Consider the following 17,392-nt stretch of genomic DNA (forward strand, 5'->3'; position numbering starts at 1 on the left):
TGGAAGAAATGTTTCTTGCCCAACAGTGTTGATCACAGATAAAACGAAGAGGTGTATGATTCATAGTCCATATTTCTATAATATATATATATATATATATATATATATACACACACATACATATTTTACACACTATTTTAAATGAGGCCCTGGTTAGAAAACAGAACGCTTTTATAGGCTTACTGTATGAATGTATTATTTTAAATTCGCTGTTTAAGCTGCTTACTTACATCCTTAGGATTGTAAAGTATTGCCAGACAAGATAATTTTTTTAAACATAAAATACGCATTCCCTTAAATTTTGTTATCAGAGAATTGTGACCAAAATGTACTAAGCCCGATTTTTTTTTTTTTACAGCTGACCACATTTTACATATATAAACTATATGATGAAAACACTGCTTCTACATCACCTCAAATGCATCTTTGGCATTTCTGTACTGCAATTTCCTGTTATTTTTTATTATCAAACATGTATACCAAAATATCAGCAATAATAGAATATATTAGTTTTAATGGCCAGGCTGATTCTGATGGATTAGTCAGTTGCATAGAAGTAATAAATACCAACACTGAAGCCAAGAGATGTTGCAATTTCAGAGGATATGAGGGGGAAACTGCATATTGTCATACATCATCCATAAGGTCTGCTTTTTATACATTATTCCTTACTCTTGGAATGATTTGAAACACCGGCTCATATTGTAAAAACGAGAGCCCAGTTTTCTGCAATTTTAGTAGTGGAAACTATGTCTGTGGTTGCATCTGATGATGCTTGGTCATAGGCCTTGGCCGCCTGGTGTTGTCTTCCTCCCTGTCAGCAGTGTGGGGATGGTGCCCACAGTGATGCTCACTTACAGTAAGTGAAGGAGTGATGTTTCAGAGATGGATAGCATTTCCAGTATTTATCGACTGCTTTGAGGCGGCCCTGGATGACACTTTATTCAGATACATTAGCGGAAGAGGGAGACATGACGGGCCTGTTGGAGGGAAAGAGGGGGTTGAGAAGTGAGGAGGGCAGACGTTAAGACATCACCTAGCTTATAGTCTGACACAGAGTCATTGATCGCAGCCGCAATGCTCTCTGAGTTGCTTCCTGTGTTTTCATTGTGCTATCATTGGATGAGAGCAAACAACAACGTCAGGGGGAAAGGCTACCGATAGCTCCGTATCTAATGTGCTCTGATCTAAGGGGAGAAAGATTTACGTGTACTACAGTAGAATGCCTAATAATCTATGTCTGGAGGCACTATTACTGATGGAATGAGAGCAGTAATACTTACAATAAATGTTCTCAAAACACACTTATATTGCATGCACACACAGTTCAGTGCCCAAGAGTAGTTGTTGGTTCCGTTTGATAGGATCTTATAGTGGTCTTCATATTAGCCCAGAGTCATTCTATTAATATCAGATATTTTATTTCTAGGAGCACTGCAGTGAATGTCATTTTGAGAAAACCCATAAAAGCCTAATCTGTAGTAGTTTTGACCTTTTGTAAATCGACAGAACAGTTTCAAAATAAACATTTTGTGTTGTGTGAAGGTCAAGGTCCCTGATAACTTCCCAGAGTAAACCAGGAACTTGCAACATGGACTAGTGAGTAAAAGTAAGTAGAAATGTTCTGGGTTTTACTCAGCAAAATAAATTAACTTGTGTGACGTCTCCACTTGTCTGACACTTAAGAGGAACATGTGCATGGACTGCATGATTCTTGTGCTGTCCAAAGTGTTCCTTAATTTCACACAGATGTGAACTATTAAGACAAACTGTTGTGTATCTCATGTGTCACTCCCTCATAGACCGTCCATCACAGACCTCAAGCGTGTTATTTGTTATTCCCACACTGCAGATATGAATGTTTCAAATTATGTTGGACTCATAATAAAGGATATTTTTTGTGACTCCAAAACAAATGTGGTGGCACTATAGAAATATTTATTTTCATTTGCGGAATAGGACTGTGAAATGTTTCAGTGTTTTTTTTGTGTGGTTTAAATGTGTAATACAGCATCAAAAGGTTCAGTGTAATTTTTGTTAAACATTTGATTCAAAGAGGAAATACAGACAGAGAATTGTATATCAACTTGCTTTTCCCACAATTACATGTTTCTGCTGAGGCTCAACACAAGCAAGAGTTTCTCCCAATTAAGGGAAAAGGGGCCTGATTGACAAATGAGCTCAGGGTCAGCCAGCCAACCAGAGACGGGGTTTCCCTGCCAAGACTGCAATACCCCTGGGTTTCCCATCAGCCAAGGAAGCAGACGGTTTAACGCTCAGTCAGACCTTCCTTGAAGAAAACAGGGAGGTCTCGTCTGCTTTTGTTAGAGTTGAGGGATTAACACAAGCAGCCCCGTGAGTTTACGGAGGCAAAGCAACAAGTTGTATTACTACACAAAAAACAATGGGATTTGTTGTTTGCTGAGTGTTGCTATTGATTGATTTCCTCATACAGTCCATGTATAATTTCTCAGCTTGTAGACTATAAGTGCACGTGATGGAGATTTGATTTTCCTCTTTATCATATCCGTCGCAGTGCAGTTGCATTCAAACATCCACATGTGCACTTGCCTATCTAACCTTATTGACTATGGGATCGACATGGACAAAGTAAAGATCTGTGTTTATGGGGATGATTATCATCAACAGGGTTTCTCTCCAAGATGAGCAGTGTAACAGCTGAATGTGGATATCTTTTTTGGCGTCTGCAAAACCCTGAGTTGGGGGAAATCCTGAAAAAGTACAAGCTTAGTTAAAGTGCTGGATGTGTGTGTGTGTGTGTGATGGATCTGAGAGTATTTGTTGACGGGAACAACAGACACATCTGTTTAGATTTAAGCCATCTGTATTCATCATTGGTTGAATTCAGATAGAGAGCGGCTAAGGGATAAGGGCATGAAGAAGAAAAAAATTGGGTGGAGATGGCACCTGAGTGATGAAGTGTGAAATCGGAAAAATACAAAACTTGAAACTAACAAAAGAAAACTGGAGCATAACAACAAAATCTACTTGACAAAATGAGACAAAACATGCAGAAGTTTTCCTTGAAGCGTGTGTCGAGGTTTCTAATATTTTTAGAGAAATGACGTCATTGACCAGTCACCTGGTCCATACCAGGTGACTGGTTTATGAAGTGGTTCAAATCGACATAGTTTTATTACACATCCATGGTCTACACAAGCAAAACCACTGTCACTTTCCAGTTTAAGAAGAGCCCTATGTGCTGACTACATCCACTCCTCATGAAGACATTAGACATATATCATGATATAGATATGATATCATAACAAAAGTTATTCACTTTGGAGGAGGTCATTTTGCAATTTAAATGGAAACCTTACATAGATCATGTAAGCAGTTTTGGCTGACCGATAATCTATTAATGTAGCTCAGTACAGATCAAAAAGAAACTACTAGAATAATGAACGTAGCACAAAATAACTCTGAACTGCACATGTCCTTGCTGGAGTAAGCTATTAGCATTCACAGATGGAAAACAATCCATTTCGGCAAAAGGTCACTGCGCTTGATTTGCTCCAGCATCAAAATAGGACCTTAAGCATCAACGGCTGTGAGAGTCGTACATTACGACTACTATGTGTCTTTGTCTGTGCAATAAACTAACACCTCATTTAATATACCCATTTAGGCATTAAGTTAATGTAATAAGTGGCAGTCATGTGCACATTATGGGCAATTGTGGTAATTGTATCTCTTCATCTCTCTCCTTGTTCCATTGTCTTTAATTGCTGTCTGAGCGAGTACTTATAGCCTCTCAGTGCTTTTTCACTTAAATTGAGGTTGATCTTAATCATCATGTGCTTTTGCGACTGACAAGGGTGAAATGTATTGAAACATGTTAAAGGAATATTTCACCGTTGGAAAGATGAATATATCTTTAAATTGGGTCACTTATGTAGACTTATGTATGTAGAAATGTTAATTCTTTTTAGAAATTGGTGGCTTCTAGGCCGAGAAAAGCTAGAAAATGTGTTTTTGGCTCGTGGATGACAGTCAACTCAAGTGTGTTTTATTGTCATTTTAACCATATACACGAAACAACATTTCACCATGGCTCAAGTGGTTACACAATTAAAATAAAAACGACATTATATAAAAATGACATACGAAACAGGCTACATTTAGTGCACTGCACACACATTATATGCTCCGTAAAGTTCAGCTAACACGTATACTAGCATTAGCGCTTGTGGGCTGTAAACACTGTAAACACGGAGCATTAACCCAGGCGTATGTAGAATTGTCGGCATTTTAACACAGCAGTCTCTGAACTCGCGTTGGGAGTTTCATTGAAGTTGGATGTAGTCCAGTTTGTTGTTTAATGAGCGGACACTTGCAAGCAGGATCGATGGAACAGGTGGCCGGCTAGCATTAGCTTTCCACCAGCACTCGTTCAACGTTCTTCGCTGATGATGTCCCTTTACCGGCCAGAGGCATCGAGCAACACCGCTGGTCTCCATAGCAGGCGGGCGAAGCTGGCGTAGTGTGTTGAGTATTCCGTCTGTAATAAAGTGTCCTGCATATTCTCTGATCTGTACCAATGCATTCCAGTGGTACACGTGTGGTAGTTTGAATGCACATAATTGTTGTTCTAAAATTTCCTTCAGGATGAATACATCGATCTATCTATCGATCTATCTATCGATCTATCGATCTATCGATCGTTTTCTGCTGAGAAGCCAGTAAGTGAGGATTCAAGATGGCCGACGTTCGTTTTGCCTTGGCAATCTTTGGAGAAAGACAACAGTCCAACCCCCTATGGGCGGGTTGAAAACATGCGGAAGTAGCTCCTACTACTGGCTGTAGTCCATTGCCTCTGGGCAAAGAATCTTCCGATGACGCAAAAATGATCGTTTTACGTCATCGGAGGATTATTTTTCCGGACCCACAATACCGAGATCTCTCATCTCGGGGACATGAGGGAGGGAAGCACAGTCATTCAAAAATACTACCGTGTTTCTGCTGATACAAAGCTTAATGCTAAATCAGTAAAGTATCCCTTTAATATTTCCTGATTTAATTTCCAAAAAGCTAAGTACATCTATGCAAAATGCTGGTGCTTTTCTAAAATGACAATTTTAAAGCTTAATCACAGTTTGTAATCCAACCCTCTTAGAATAAATCTGCTTTTGAAATGCTGTTAGTGACCATGCAGTCAAAGATCTGAGGTGTGTGCTGTATCACTGTAGCCTTCCCACTACTTACAAACGCACAATAGAGCTTTTCACTCTCTTTCACTACAGCCAAGAAAGGGGTGTGGGTGTGCATGGAAAATATGCACGGAAGACTCCCTTCTCCTGCTCTCGCCATGTACTCCCAAAAACACAGAGCAGGTAGTTTGACCAGAGGCAATGGGCCAGCCCCTTCTATTAATTCCCTCTGAATTATAAAGCAGTAAAACTAAATTTATCCAAACACCATTAATCACAATGGCTAAGAGCGTCTGTTTTAATGAACAGAGTCTTTCTAGGGGCATCTACGGACGGTTAATTTGCCATTTAAACCCCACCTTTCTGTGTCAACTAGTCCGTAGAGAGGTGCATTAATGTAGTCCAAAAGCTGTTCCAAGGGTTGGGTTGTATCCATTCCTTCATGCATTGGTACAGCCAGGGAAGGGGAATGTTAAAAAGGCTCCAGTGTGCAAAAGGCCCTGATGAATAACATACAGGCTTTATTTCTCCATATATGCTGTCCGTACATGGAATTGACCTAATTGGTTCTTGTTCAGTTTGCCTTATCTGTGGATTTTGAGTTAACATATTAATCAAATGAAAATGATGACTTTGGCATTTATTTAAAAAAAAATGAGTTTGTGGTTTAAAGACACTTTTACTTTTGTGGCATTGAAACACTATATACTGTACTCCCAAAACACTCTTACTTATATTATTATAATAAACTATTCGATAAGATTATATTCAGATTGTTATTGTTGACCAGTATTGATCTACATTGAATGAGACTGTTGCAATTGGTTAGATTGGTCACAGATTGCTAATGCTGGTCAGTTTAACTTTTGACCGGTGTGTGATTCCACCTGTGAAGGGCTCACTGAGGTTTATATCCAGTGGTTGTTGTCTTGCTCTGATAACGGCCAAAGACTGAAAGCTCATTTAGATGCATAAAAGTGAGGGGAAAGAGGAAGAATTTATCGGTTATGTTTCGGTTGAAAAAACTGATGACAAATGTCAAATGAAAATTATTTGTATTGTGAAAAGACTTTTATTATAGTTTTTACTTCTCTCATCTTTATTTTAACAGAAGCATTATGTGCTGTCCTCCTAACCACAAGATAACCTTGTTCACTGTATAATGGAGATGAACGGGGTCCGCTTGCCGCTGGAGACGGAAGAACTTTTTGACAAATATAATCTGAATAAAATCCATTTTTTAGCCAAAATTTATATTTTTACTTAAAATTGGTAGACATTAGATCCTGCAGTTTTAAAACTAAAAGAGTCACGCGTACACGCCAACTGAGACTTGGCTTTTCATGTTCTTTTCTTAATCTGTCCCAGTCACCTCAGGTTCACACTTTCTGGTTTACTGTATATATTTTTTGACAGATTTGACACAAACCATGTCGTCCAAGCTGCTGTCCTCATTAAACATTTCCTGCAGCTTTGGTACGACATTCCTACACGCGCTCAGTGCACACACACAATTAGTGCTTGTTAAAGAGCATGTGATATGGTAAATACACGACCAGTTTCCCATAATTGGAGCCTCCTGTGAACTTTAGAGGAAGCAAGTGCTCTAGGGGACTTGTTTCATTCTGAAAGGTCTAAACTGGGACATCTTAACTTCCCCACTAAATGTAATGCGTCCTCTTTAAAAAAAAAAAAAAAAAAAAAAAAAAGTCTTTTAAACTGAAACTTAAAGAAAAGCTAAACTATTGTCTCTGCTCATCGTCCATTCCTATTCTTTTCTTGCATTTTTTTTCTTCCATTTCTTTGACGATATTGCTGTCCTGTCACTTCCCTCCCTGCTGGTTATTTAGCACTTCAGTGGCTAGCAGGACTAATTGGAGCAAGAGACAGGTGGAGCCACTCTGTAGCAATCAGTCTTTTAAGAGGTGGGCTATAGCTCACACTGGGCAATCTTCTTGTTTTTGCAGTGTGAACAGTGGAAGGAGGGCATGAACTTTTGACACACTCATATATGGGGCCCCTTAGCAGCCTCCCAGGCTTCACCTATTGTGGGTTAATGTTAAGCCTCTCTATGTAACACCAGTAACTAAACCTCTCTCTCCATGAATATCCTTGGAAAAAAAAACATGCTACTTTTACGTTTGAAAAGGTCTACATGTCATTTAAACTCTTGTGGTGCTTCAGATTCATAAATATGCTTACTTACTTTTGTTCACACTTGTTTAAAGATATGAGACGACACTGCCCTGCACTGACACCCCAGCATTATTACTTGCCTATAGGTCCGCTTGCCTCTCTCTCTGTCTCTTTCCCCATTTCTTTGTGAGTGTGTGTGGTAAGGTACCAGTTCAGTAATGATGTGTCAGTGTGAGTGTGTCCACTGTGCGTGGACATGTTGCAGTATAATGCAACCAGGCAGGTGTGAGGGTCACAGCCAGTTTGTAGACCAGCGTCTTAACCCCTGCTGTCTGCTTTGTCTGACTGTCAGAGTAACCCCTTAATTAGACCCTTTGGTTTGCGGTGTCTGCCCGATGCAGCCCAGCGGACACTCTGCAACAATCCCTTCATTAAATGCTCCTGGTTGACTTCACAAGAAGAGCCTCGGTTTTTCAAATCCTGCTGCACAAAAGCCATGATAAGAAAATCTCAAATAGTAATTTTTCTCTTTGAATTGTAAGCACCTGTTCCTCTTTTACTTTTACTGAGAAACAACTGTGTGTAATCCTTGTTTTGTAGTATATTCTGAATCACCAAATTGCTGTGAATGGTTAAAACCTTTTCTAAATTTGGGTCAAAATTGATTTTCTGTCTCTAAATGTAAATCAATGCAAAAAGCATACAACTGTTGGTGCTCCTGGAAAAACGTGTTGGTGAACTGCAACATACCTTAGGTGTAAATACTTCTATACTTTTTCTCCTCTGAAATTTCTTTATCATTGCAGCAGTTCAGAATGATTAATTATAGGTTTACATACTGCCGCACAGTGTGATTCCAACAAAATGTTGCCTTTGGTTTGGTGTATGTTTGCAATGTCAGTACATACTATTATGTAAGTTGCCAGAGTAGAATGATCAAGTGGCCAGAAAATGAATGGGAACAGAGCTGTGAGGGAATTAACTTAAGTACAGCCCAATGGCAGCCAGGCCTGCTGACAAAAACAAGAGGTTTACTTAGGGGAGAGAGAGAGAGAGAGAGAGAGAGAGAGAGAGAGAGAGAGAGAGAGAGAGAGAGAGAGAGAGAGAGAGAGAGAGAGAGAGAGAGAGAGAGAGAGAGAGAGAGAGAGAGAGAGAGAGAGAGAGAGAGAGAGAGAGAGAGAGAGAGAGAGAGAGAGAGAGAATTTAATTCTGGTGTTCTTGGCCAGTGCGTGCTGCGACCGCGGAAAATCACAGAGGACTTTATTAACGGCACCTTCAGAGCTGGACAGACACTTCTTTACATAGAATCCATCTGTGGTGCTCATGGGTGAAACCTGAGCCACAGGTGTTTTAGGTGCAGTCACTTATTGGTCCACAGAAAGGGCCTTGTGCATTGTAATGACAGCCTATCAGTTAGCTTTAGTGTTTAGTAGTCAAATATAAAGAGATTACAACATTTTTGTACCTCCGAGTGATTTGATAAGGTTGTCATGAAGAAGCTACATCAGTAGGTCAAAAGAAAAGTAGACTTTGTGAAAATCTGATCAGATGATTTGTAGCTGCAGTTGTTTAATACAAGACTCACTTCAGGGTTTTTTCACAGAACTTGTGAAAACAGAATAGGGAGGATGTAAAACATATTCTCTATTTGTGTATGTTGCATTAAGAAAAAAAGGGACATTTAGTTATTTTATGTTTCTCAATTATGTTATTTGTATTTTAGGATATTGTGATGAAGATTTACTTATATTATGATTTGATTTATATTGCAGTGTAAAAATGTGTGTGCCATATATATATATATATATATATATATATATATATATATATATATATATATATATATATATATATATATATATATATATTACCTACACAGCCTCCATCTTTATGCATGTCTGAATGCAGTAAATTCAATTATGTGGATACATGTTCTTTCCTTGTTGTCAGGAACACAGAGTTATGAGTTTATAAGCATTCTTCCGTTTGACAGGTCAGATCCTGAATTAATTGCATTTTTTCCAGAAGTTATACTGGCTAACAACATGAATACTGGCAGAAAGAAGTTATTCAAAGTGGTCGTGTTGATGTTTCAGTGTTTTTCAATATCTCACTACATTGTCATGTATTGAAAGAAAGAGAGACAGTGAGACAGAGTGAGAGAATGAGACAGCGTGACAGACAGAGGGAGGGCAAGGAGGGTGAATCTTGCTGTGACAGCCTTTTCACTCCTATGAATGACATTTTTCTTCCCACTCAGCATTCTTCGGGACTTCAAAGCGTCAATCTCAGCAGAGTGATTTGGCCCTACTATTGTGTGAATCTTGAATATTCATCAGTGTCTTTCTTTTTCATGAGGGCTGAGACTCTGCATTGGATCTGCAGGGATCTCACGCTATATTGCCATTATTTATAGATATTTATAATGTATACAACAATGGATATAGATATTGTCTGATTTTGTGTGTGAACTTGAGTGTTTGGATTTTGATGGCTACTCTCCAGTAAGTTTCATGCTGTTGACTAGGCTACATCAGATTTTCTTCATACTCCTTTTTTTCCATTGTGAAAAAAAACTTTATTCATTACAATTTACAATACATAATTGGCTTGTTGTCAGACAACGACTGTTTCACAATGCAATTTATAACTGGTGGTTGAAAATATGCAGTGATGAAACAATTAGTTGAATAATGAATTCATCGTTTAGCCCTTGTGTTGACTTTGGGTCAAATTGACCCGTTTTAAAATTTTGTTTTATATCAGAAAATATGGGATGTAGAAATAAGCGCTGAAAATGTGTAGAAGAAAAATGTAACAATTTAAAACATTGGAAAAAGCAAAAACAAACTGTGAAAAAAAGGCGTCAAAAACGGCGAAAAAAAGGGGTAAAACACAAGGGTATACTTGTTTTTTTAAGCAAAAATGCAAAACATTTGATTCTCACATGTGAGGATTTGTTGTTTTCTCCTTTTGTGTATCACTGTTAATTGAATAGCTTTCAGTTTTGGTTGGACAAAAACAAACAATCTGAAGATGTCATCTCTGGGCTTTTGGAAACTGAGATGGGCAATGTTCACTATTTACTGACATCTCGTAGGACTAAATGATTAATCTATTTACACATTTGATATAAAGATTAATGACAGTAATCAAATAAATGTTGCTGCACTAGTTCTGCTCCCTGATACAAACTATGGTAAGTCATTGTTTCTAATAACTCAATGATGAGAGGAAATCATATTTGTCTAGCTGGATGATGAAGATGGTGTCACGCGTTCTCCACTCATGCACCTTGATTGGACCATCTGGGACAGACAGCTGTGTTGCCACGGTAATAAATGCCTTTCCAGGATTCTATGACAGCAGTTTTAACACTAAGCTGCTGAAAATCCTCCTAATTTCACAGAGCTGGGGGTCAGTTTGGGCCCGGCTGGAACATCGCTCATGATACGCATTCCATCTTTGCCCCGGAGTAATTTCCTCATCTGCGTTCTGCCATGGCTTTTTGTTTCACAGGTTAGCGGTGATTTTTCACAGTCATCCATCCCGTTCTTCTCGCTGTATGATGAAAGGTGCACTTGCGCCTTTAAAGTCCTTTTCTGAAATCAAAAACGTGGCTAATTTTCACGATGCATTGTAATACTACTGCAGTATTATTGTAAGGTCTCTATTTCGTAAGAAAATGTTGCCTTATGAAATGGAGACTGATTATTACAAACAAGCAAGCTGCATTTATTGATCTCTGACTGCTGGAGGGCATAATGTGGGGGATACAGAGTTTGCAAAACAAATGGAAAATAATCTCACAGCTAAACAACTCCACTCAACCCCCTCCCAGCCTCTCCCAAATCAAAACTGAATGCCCACTGTACTAGTACATACAGTAAAGCACAGTGTCAACAGAAAGGTTACCTTTACATGTGCCATAATGACACGCGGAGAGGTACTTGATTTACTTTAGTACATTCTGCACAATAACGTCTGATGTGTTTATGTGGAGAAAAAAAAATGTTCTTCAAAGATTAGAGGCGATAAGCTGATGTGCATAGTGTTTGCAGTGCAGACAGTCTGTGTGGCATGTGCACAGCTCCTCAAGTATGCTATTATTTATTTATTTATTTACACAGGTATAAGTAAGCATTTTGATCTCTGGGGTTTTGTTGGGTGGACCTTGAGTTTTTGAGTTTGCTAACATTGTAGAGTATTGTCAAAAAAGGAGAAGTAAGCAGAGGGTTTTATAGTGTTAATGATCAGAGAACAGAGGAGGTTTGGTGTCGGGAGCACTGAGGTGGAGTTTTTCAGTCTGAGAGCTGAAACCATGTATCTTGAGCTTTTACATTACATTTTAACTGGACTTAAAAAAAGTAATTTCAAAGCATTTGTGACACTGGGGAAAAAAGTATTTATTGTGATACAGCAGTTTATGTGGTAATTATTGTGCATAAGAAAGTATGTTTTGGATCTGTAGTTCTCACTGGCTATTTATTCACATAGCAAAGAAATATTTTATTATAATATAAATTGTGCATGTCTGTAACCATTAAAAAAGTACTCCAATAATTTAGCACTGCGCTTTTCATAAAGTTGGGAGGCTTGTCAAATAAAAAGTGGTAAAAATCAAAGCAGTAGAGGCTAAGATAACCTGACTTTTAGACCCTAGTATAGGTACATTTTTTGACGCATCTTTTGAATCATTTTCTGGCGCCGGCATATCTAACTGACAATTTCTCATTCCAGTTACAACAAACCTTGTGGCTTTACAGAGTGATCAAGGTGCTAAAAGACTGATTTTTCCAGCACTATTAATCACCCTGTAACTATGTTTGTGATGACGGATGGGTTCTGCAGTTAAAATTCTAACTAAGAGAGGAAGGGGAAGTAAAGAGTTAATTTTACTGAAAGAGTCTGCTCCACTTTCAACCCCCTTTATGTGGTGAAATGACCCCCACCTACAGAGCTGCTCACTCCTCTGGAGCCCCCATCCCTGTGGGCTGAGTAGGCTGTCTGCGAATACAGGGAGGCTCCACGCTGGGCATTTGATGGAGCGCAGAAGGGTGTGTGAGGTTCACTGACCCATTCACATTGCTCCCCATGCACTCGTGCTCCAGAATAGGCTGACTTATCACATGTAATACACAGCGCTGCACAAATCAGGAGTGACAGCTATAGGGCCAGTGGAGCACTTGAGGGGAGAAATGGCTTCTGGGAGCTGGTGTTCCCACCCAGTCAGACTTTAAGAGGGGACAGTTGTGGGGCGGAGAAGCATTTGGTTGCTGTTGTTGTTGTGCCCTCCTCCGTTACTACTATAACACCACCTGGACTTTATTTTTTGCGCTTCCCGTTAACCATTTGGAATGGATAAACATCTCTCTCTTCAAGGAAACATTTTCTCTCACTCACAAGGATCTTACATGTGTGATTGTGGAAATTCAGCCATTTCCGAGATGTTTACGATTTGTGTAGGTGTTGTAGTAGACTTGGTGTAATTTGTCTAATAACTCACTTAATCCTTAAACTTGTAACCCACATACATCTTCAACACTGGAATGTGTCCCTTTTGTTATCATTCTTTTTTTTCTGTGGTATTGCATGTTTGCATGTGTGTTGGATTAGTGTGAAGTTGCAAAGTTGTGGCGGTGCCTGGAGGTGTGAGCTCTAATCACCTGACGTGTGAAGGCCTGATCCCTGTACAAGTGTTTGTGTTTTCACCCCTTTCACTCACACAGACTCACGTGAGGAACTGAACGCGATTCAGCCTACGCCTGAACTTTAATACCAGACTCTTGGTTACAGATTAATGCCCGGTCTTGCCATTTACAAAGCACCTGTGTCTGCAGCTGTAGTTCCATACACATTAAATGAAGACGGGTTTGTCGAGAGGTTGTTTGCTTCTTTCATTGTAAATTCCTGTTTTCTTCTTTTTAGACTGTCGGACAGATGAAGGTTGCATTTCAAGGACTTTTATTTTACTTTTTGTACTTTTTGTAGGAAAGTGGTTGTTAGTTGCAGCCTCACATTCGTCCTTTTGGTGAATTCAAATATACAAACTTTAAATGTGGAGTTGTATTGTCGAACTTTGACTCTTCACAGTTTTTCCACTTTGCCTACTTTTTGTTTGTTTTCTTATTGACAGTAAATTACAGTAAAAACCTTTATAGCAATGAAGAAAATACTGGTAACTTGCTAATTGGTAACATCTGATGGAACAGTAACTTGACAGAATTTATTGGAAATTTGGTAATGCAACAATTCATTCTTTAAATGTATTTTTAGTTGACAGACACATAATTTATGTCTGGCTTCTGCTTTAGCAACTCCGCCTTTCACACCAAGGCTGAGCAGTGTTCGGCGGACACACATAAAAATTCAGGTGGGTGAGCCAGCATGGATGACCCGCGTTGACCGTTTCACACCAACCACAAGTACAAGTCTTGTTCTGCGTTCTTCCTTCAGGGCAGCAGACACTTCTTAGCTCGGACTTGCAGGATTTAATACCAGATGGTTTTACCAAAGTATATGTGCACGTCCTAAGTTTATACTCCTTAGTTCTTACTGTAGTTTCTGTGTCCCTCTTGGCATGCTGTGTGTTTGTATGCCTGTGGCAATAGCATTTCATGCTTTCACTGCTGCCTTTCACACCTTGTTCAGCCCCTGCTCACATCCATGGCCCTGTTGTCCCCTTCATTCTGTGTATGAGTGATGTGAGAATCTTTATTGTGTATGTCTGTGTGTGAAAGAGAGAGAGGCTGTATGTGGATTCACATATACTCAGCTGTTCCCTCTGTAGTGAAGTGGTCATAGAAAGGGCTGGACAAATAGCACAGCGAGAGAGCAACTAAGTAACACCCTCTTTCCCCCTCTTTTCTCCCCCTCTTCTCTCCCAGGCTGTCAGTGTGGAGTAGTGCTGGAGGCTGCGGGGCTGCTGTGTGCTGTGGGAAGTTCCTGAGAGTGCAGAAAGGCCGAGTGGCAGTCACTCACAGAGAGACACTTGTGCAGAAAGTGGACTGGTGCTATTTCACGGAAGGATATAAAACCCAGTCTTACACCTCTGCCTCTTTGCACCGGTGTGTTCGTTGTGGCTGCGCCTCAAGGGTTTGAAGGAGGCGGGCGACTGGGGTTGGTGCTTGTGCTGGAGTAATGGTGGTGGTGAGGCTGCCTCAGGAGTGGGCCTGGCAGGCTGTTCTCCTAATGACTGGACTGGCATCACTAAACCGTGGTTCTGATGGTGAGTACTGTGCTAGACAGCAGCTGTGTGTTTTGATGCCATCACTATTCTCCTGACTTTATGTTTTAAGTCAGTGCAAGGCTGATGAGGCCTTCATTTGATTGCTTATAGTTTTTCACTCGCTGGCCAAATCATAATATAAAGCAGCAAGAATTATAAATTGATTATATACTCTTATTATATTAATGTAAATTAGTTATATCTAAATGTGTGCATATTGTCATTCTTAGGCATCTACATTGTGCGTTCTGGGGGGAGACTGTTATATGCACTTTAATTTTTAAATTAATTATAACATCTTTCTGAAATCAGAAGCATTATTTTACACATTTTTATAGTGATACTTGTCAGGTTGCAGGTGCTGTGAGGTTATGTGCCTATTTTTTACTCTGCAGTATTTATGAAAAGCAAAAGCTATTATGATCTCCACAGGGGCTACCATGAGAACGGGTGTGCATTTTTTTCCCCCTCCAGTCATGTTGAATTGTTTGAAGATGAACAGCCAGTTGTCTTCTACGATGAATGCCAACAGTGTCATTGTGCCCCGTAAGGTTGTAAAAAGCAGGGAGGGTCGACAAGCTCCCAGCCTCAAGAAGATGACACTTGCGCATTTGTTCTGTTTCTGTTCACAGAAAGGAGAGAGACATTGTTGGACATGAGTGTTAGTATACATAGACAGTATAAAATAAGTGGACTTCCGGGTCCACTGGTTGCAAAAATAAGTCCGGTTGTATAGAATTTACCCTACTTCTTACTTTTTTTCTAATGAGTTAATGGTTTCAATCACTAGTTTGCATTTAGTAAATAAGTTAATTGTAACATTTTGGTCTCCTAAAAATCTTTTGTTCAGATGAACTAAAAGACAGGAATTGGCTGTTCATTTTTTCTAGTAAGTACATTTTGCTTTAAGCCGTTTTTTTGCTTGCCAAAATTAATAAATATCACAGTTGACATAAATTACAGATACACCTTGCTCACCAAGCTAGCTAGCGTTAGCTGATGACTTAGCTCCACCCTCTCATCTAAATATGGTCACTTCTGGCTCCAAAAAATGAAGATGGTGACGGGCAAAATGCCAAACTCTGGTATCAAAACGGTATTCCACAAACCAATGGGTGACATCTTTGTGGCGATGTCACTTCTTTTATACAGTCTATAGTATTTGATGTATGCATATTAAAACATCTAATTTAACCATTTATTTAAGTGGACCAGTCACACACATACAGTCTTTGCCTTTATAATCTTTAAGTTTCCCATGGTGGCTTTTTATTAGAGCTGAAACAATCAATCAATTAATCGAGTAGTCAATCGTCAGAAAATGTATCTGCGGCTATTTTATAATCGTTTGTCATTTCTTAGTCTTATGTGGTAGTAAACTGGATAAATGTAGGTGTTGGACTGTTGGTTGGACAAACAAGCCATTTAAAGAAGTCACCTTGGGCTTTAGGTAATTGTAATGGTCCTTTTTCATTTTATTTTATAGACCAAACCATTACATGTGTCAGGCTGTAAAGCCAGTTTCTGGGTAAACACGCACACGCACACGCACGTAGTTTATAAATATTGCCATTAAGAGATGGTCTGGAAAATGTGATCATATGACCATTGCTGCAACTGCATTTCCATTAAATGATAGAGGATGTGGCAGTTCACTTTAAATTGTGCTATCATGATGCTGCAATGTTCTTTTCTTGGTATACTTCAGTTAGAATGTTCTCATAGTGTATGATGCATAGTGTAAACATGTATATGTATAAATGTTTGATGTAGATTAGTCAGGGTGTTTTCTTTCTCATACAGTAAAAATGTTAAAAACAAAAAGACATCTCAGACCAAAGCTTTAACAGTATATTAACACAATTGTCATTTATACATTTTTGGAAAGTTCTTAATAAAACAAAGCTTTTGTAAAAAGCATGAACAATAAGTAGGTGAATATATGAATATAATCAACCTCACATTATAGCACAAAGAGATTGATTTTAATCCTGGTTACAAAGAGATGCTTCACTGAAAGTGTCACAAATAAAGACCAGCTGTAAAATCCCAGACCGACTGAGTAGTTCAGAGCTAGCTGTAACTTTCGCAGTTGGTCACGAAATACCTCAGCTGCCGATGAATGTTTCTTCAGAGAATTTCATTTATTCTTATCTGAGCAGACTGAGCTTGTGTGTTTAACTTCTCATCCAGTGTGTTTGAGGGTCACTAGTCACACACATAAAAAGGATGTGGGAAGATGGAATTTAAACAGAATCATGGGTGAAGAGTAGCATTGATTCTCATTCTTCCAACAGTCTAACTATAAAGTGACAGGATGCAAAGTTTCTGCTTGTTCTGCCAGTGCAGACTGAAGCTGTGAGCCCTCTTAAAAAGATTTCATACTAAAACCCTTCCTGCAGTGTTGAGCTAGATCAGTTTTACTCCTTCTGTCCACTCTATTTCACAAATACTTGAGCCACCAGTTGCTTTTTCAGTCTCCTCTGTGATCTGATCTTTCTAAAGGTCTCCCAAATGAGTAAAACATGTGGGAGGTTGCCCATAAATCTTAACAGCACGGTCAATTTGCCACCTGTTTCTATAGGCTGGTGAGGTTCACAGAGAGTAGATGAGCCCTAGCCTCATTCTTCTGGCAGTGGAAATACAAAGAAGTTGGTTGTATGTTCCATAGTATACTTTATGATTGTTACATTTTGTTTTTAAATAATATTTGTTTTGGCTAATTTCCTCCCTCCACATTTTTGGTATCGCTTTGTCCCATGTTTGGAACATACAACTGCTGAGTAACCATGAAAACCCAATCTGTCTGGCTCATAGCTACAAATACGAATATATGTTCTACATTGAGAAGGTGAGA

General features: G+C 39.2%; 1 protein-coding gene across 3 annotated transcripts in view; it reads left to right on the top strand.

Annotated features, from left to right (window-relative positions):
- bmpr1bb (bone morphogenetic protein receptor, type IBb) overlaps positions 1–17,392 on the top strand; it is a 57,293-nt gene that overhangs the window by 24,717 nt on the left and 15,184 nt on the right. For all 3 annotated transcript variants that reach the window (XM_028601569.1, XM_028601568.1, XM_028601570.1), the window contains one exon: positions 14,195–14,535. In XM_028601569.1, the coding sequence (XP_028457370.1) occupies positions 14,448–14,535 (88 nt within the window). In that variant the 5' untranslated portion in view covers positions 14,195–14,447. The remainder of the gene's footprint in view (positions 1–14,194; positions 14,536–17,392) is intronic.

This window comes from Perca flavescens, chromosome 16 (genome assembly GCF_004354835.1).
Source record: "Perca flavescens isolate YP-PL-M2 chromosome 16, PFLA_1.0, whole genome shotgun sequence".
Taxonomy (NCBI): Eukaryota; Metazoa; Chordata; class Actinopteri; order Perciformes; family Percidae; genus Perca; species Perca flavescens.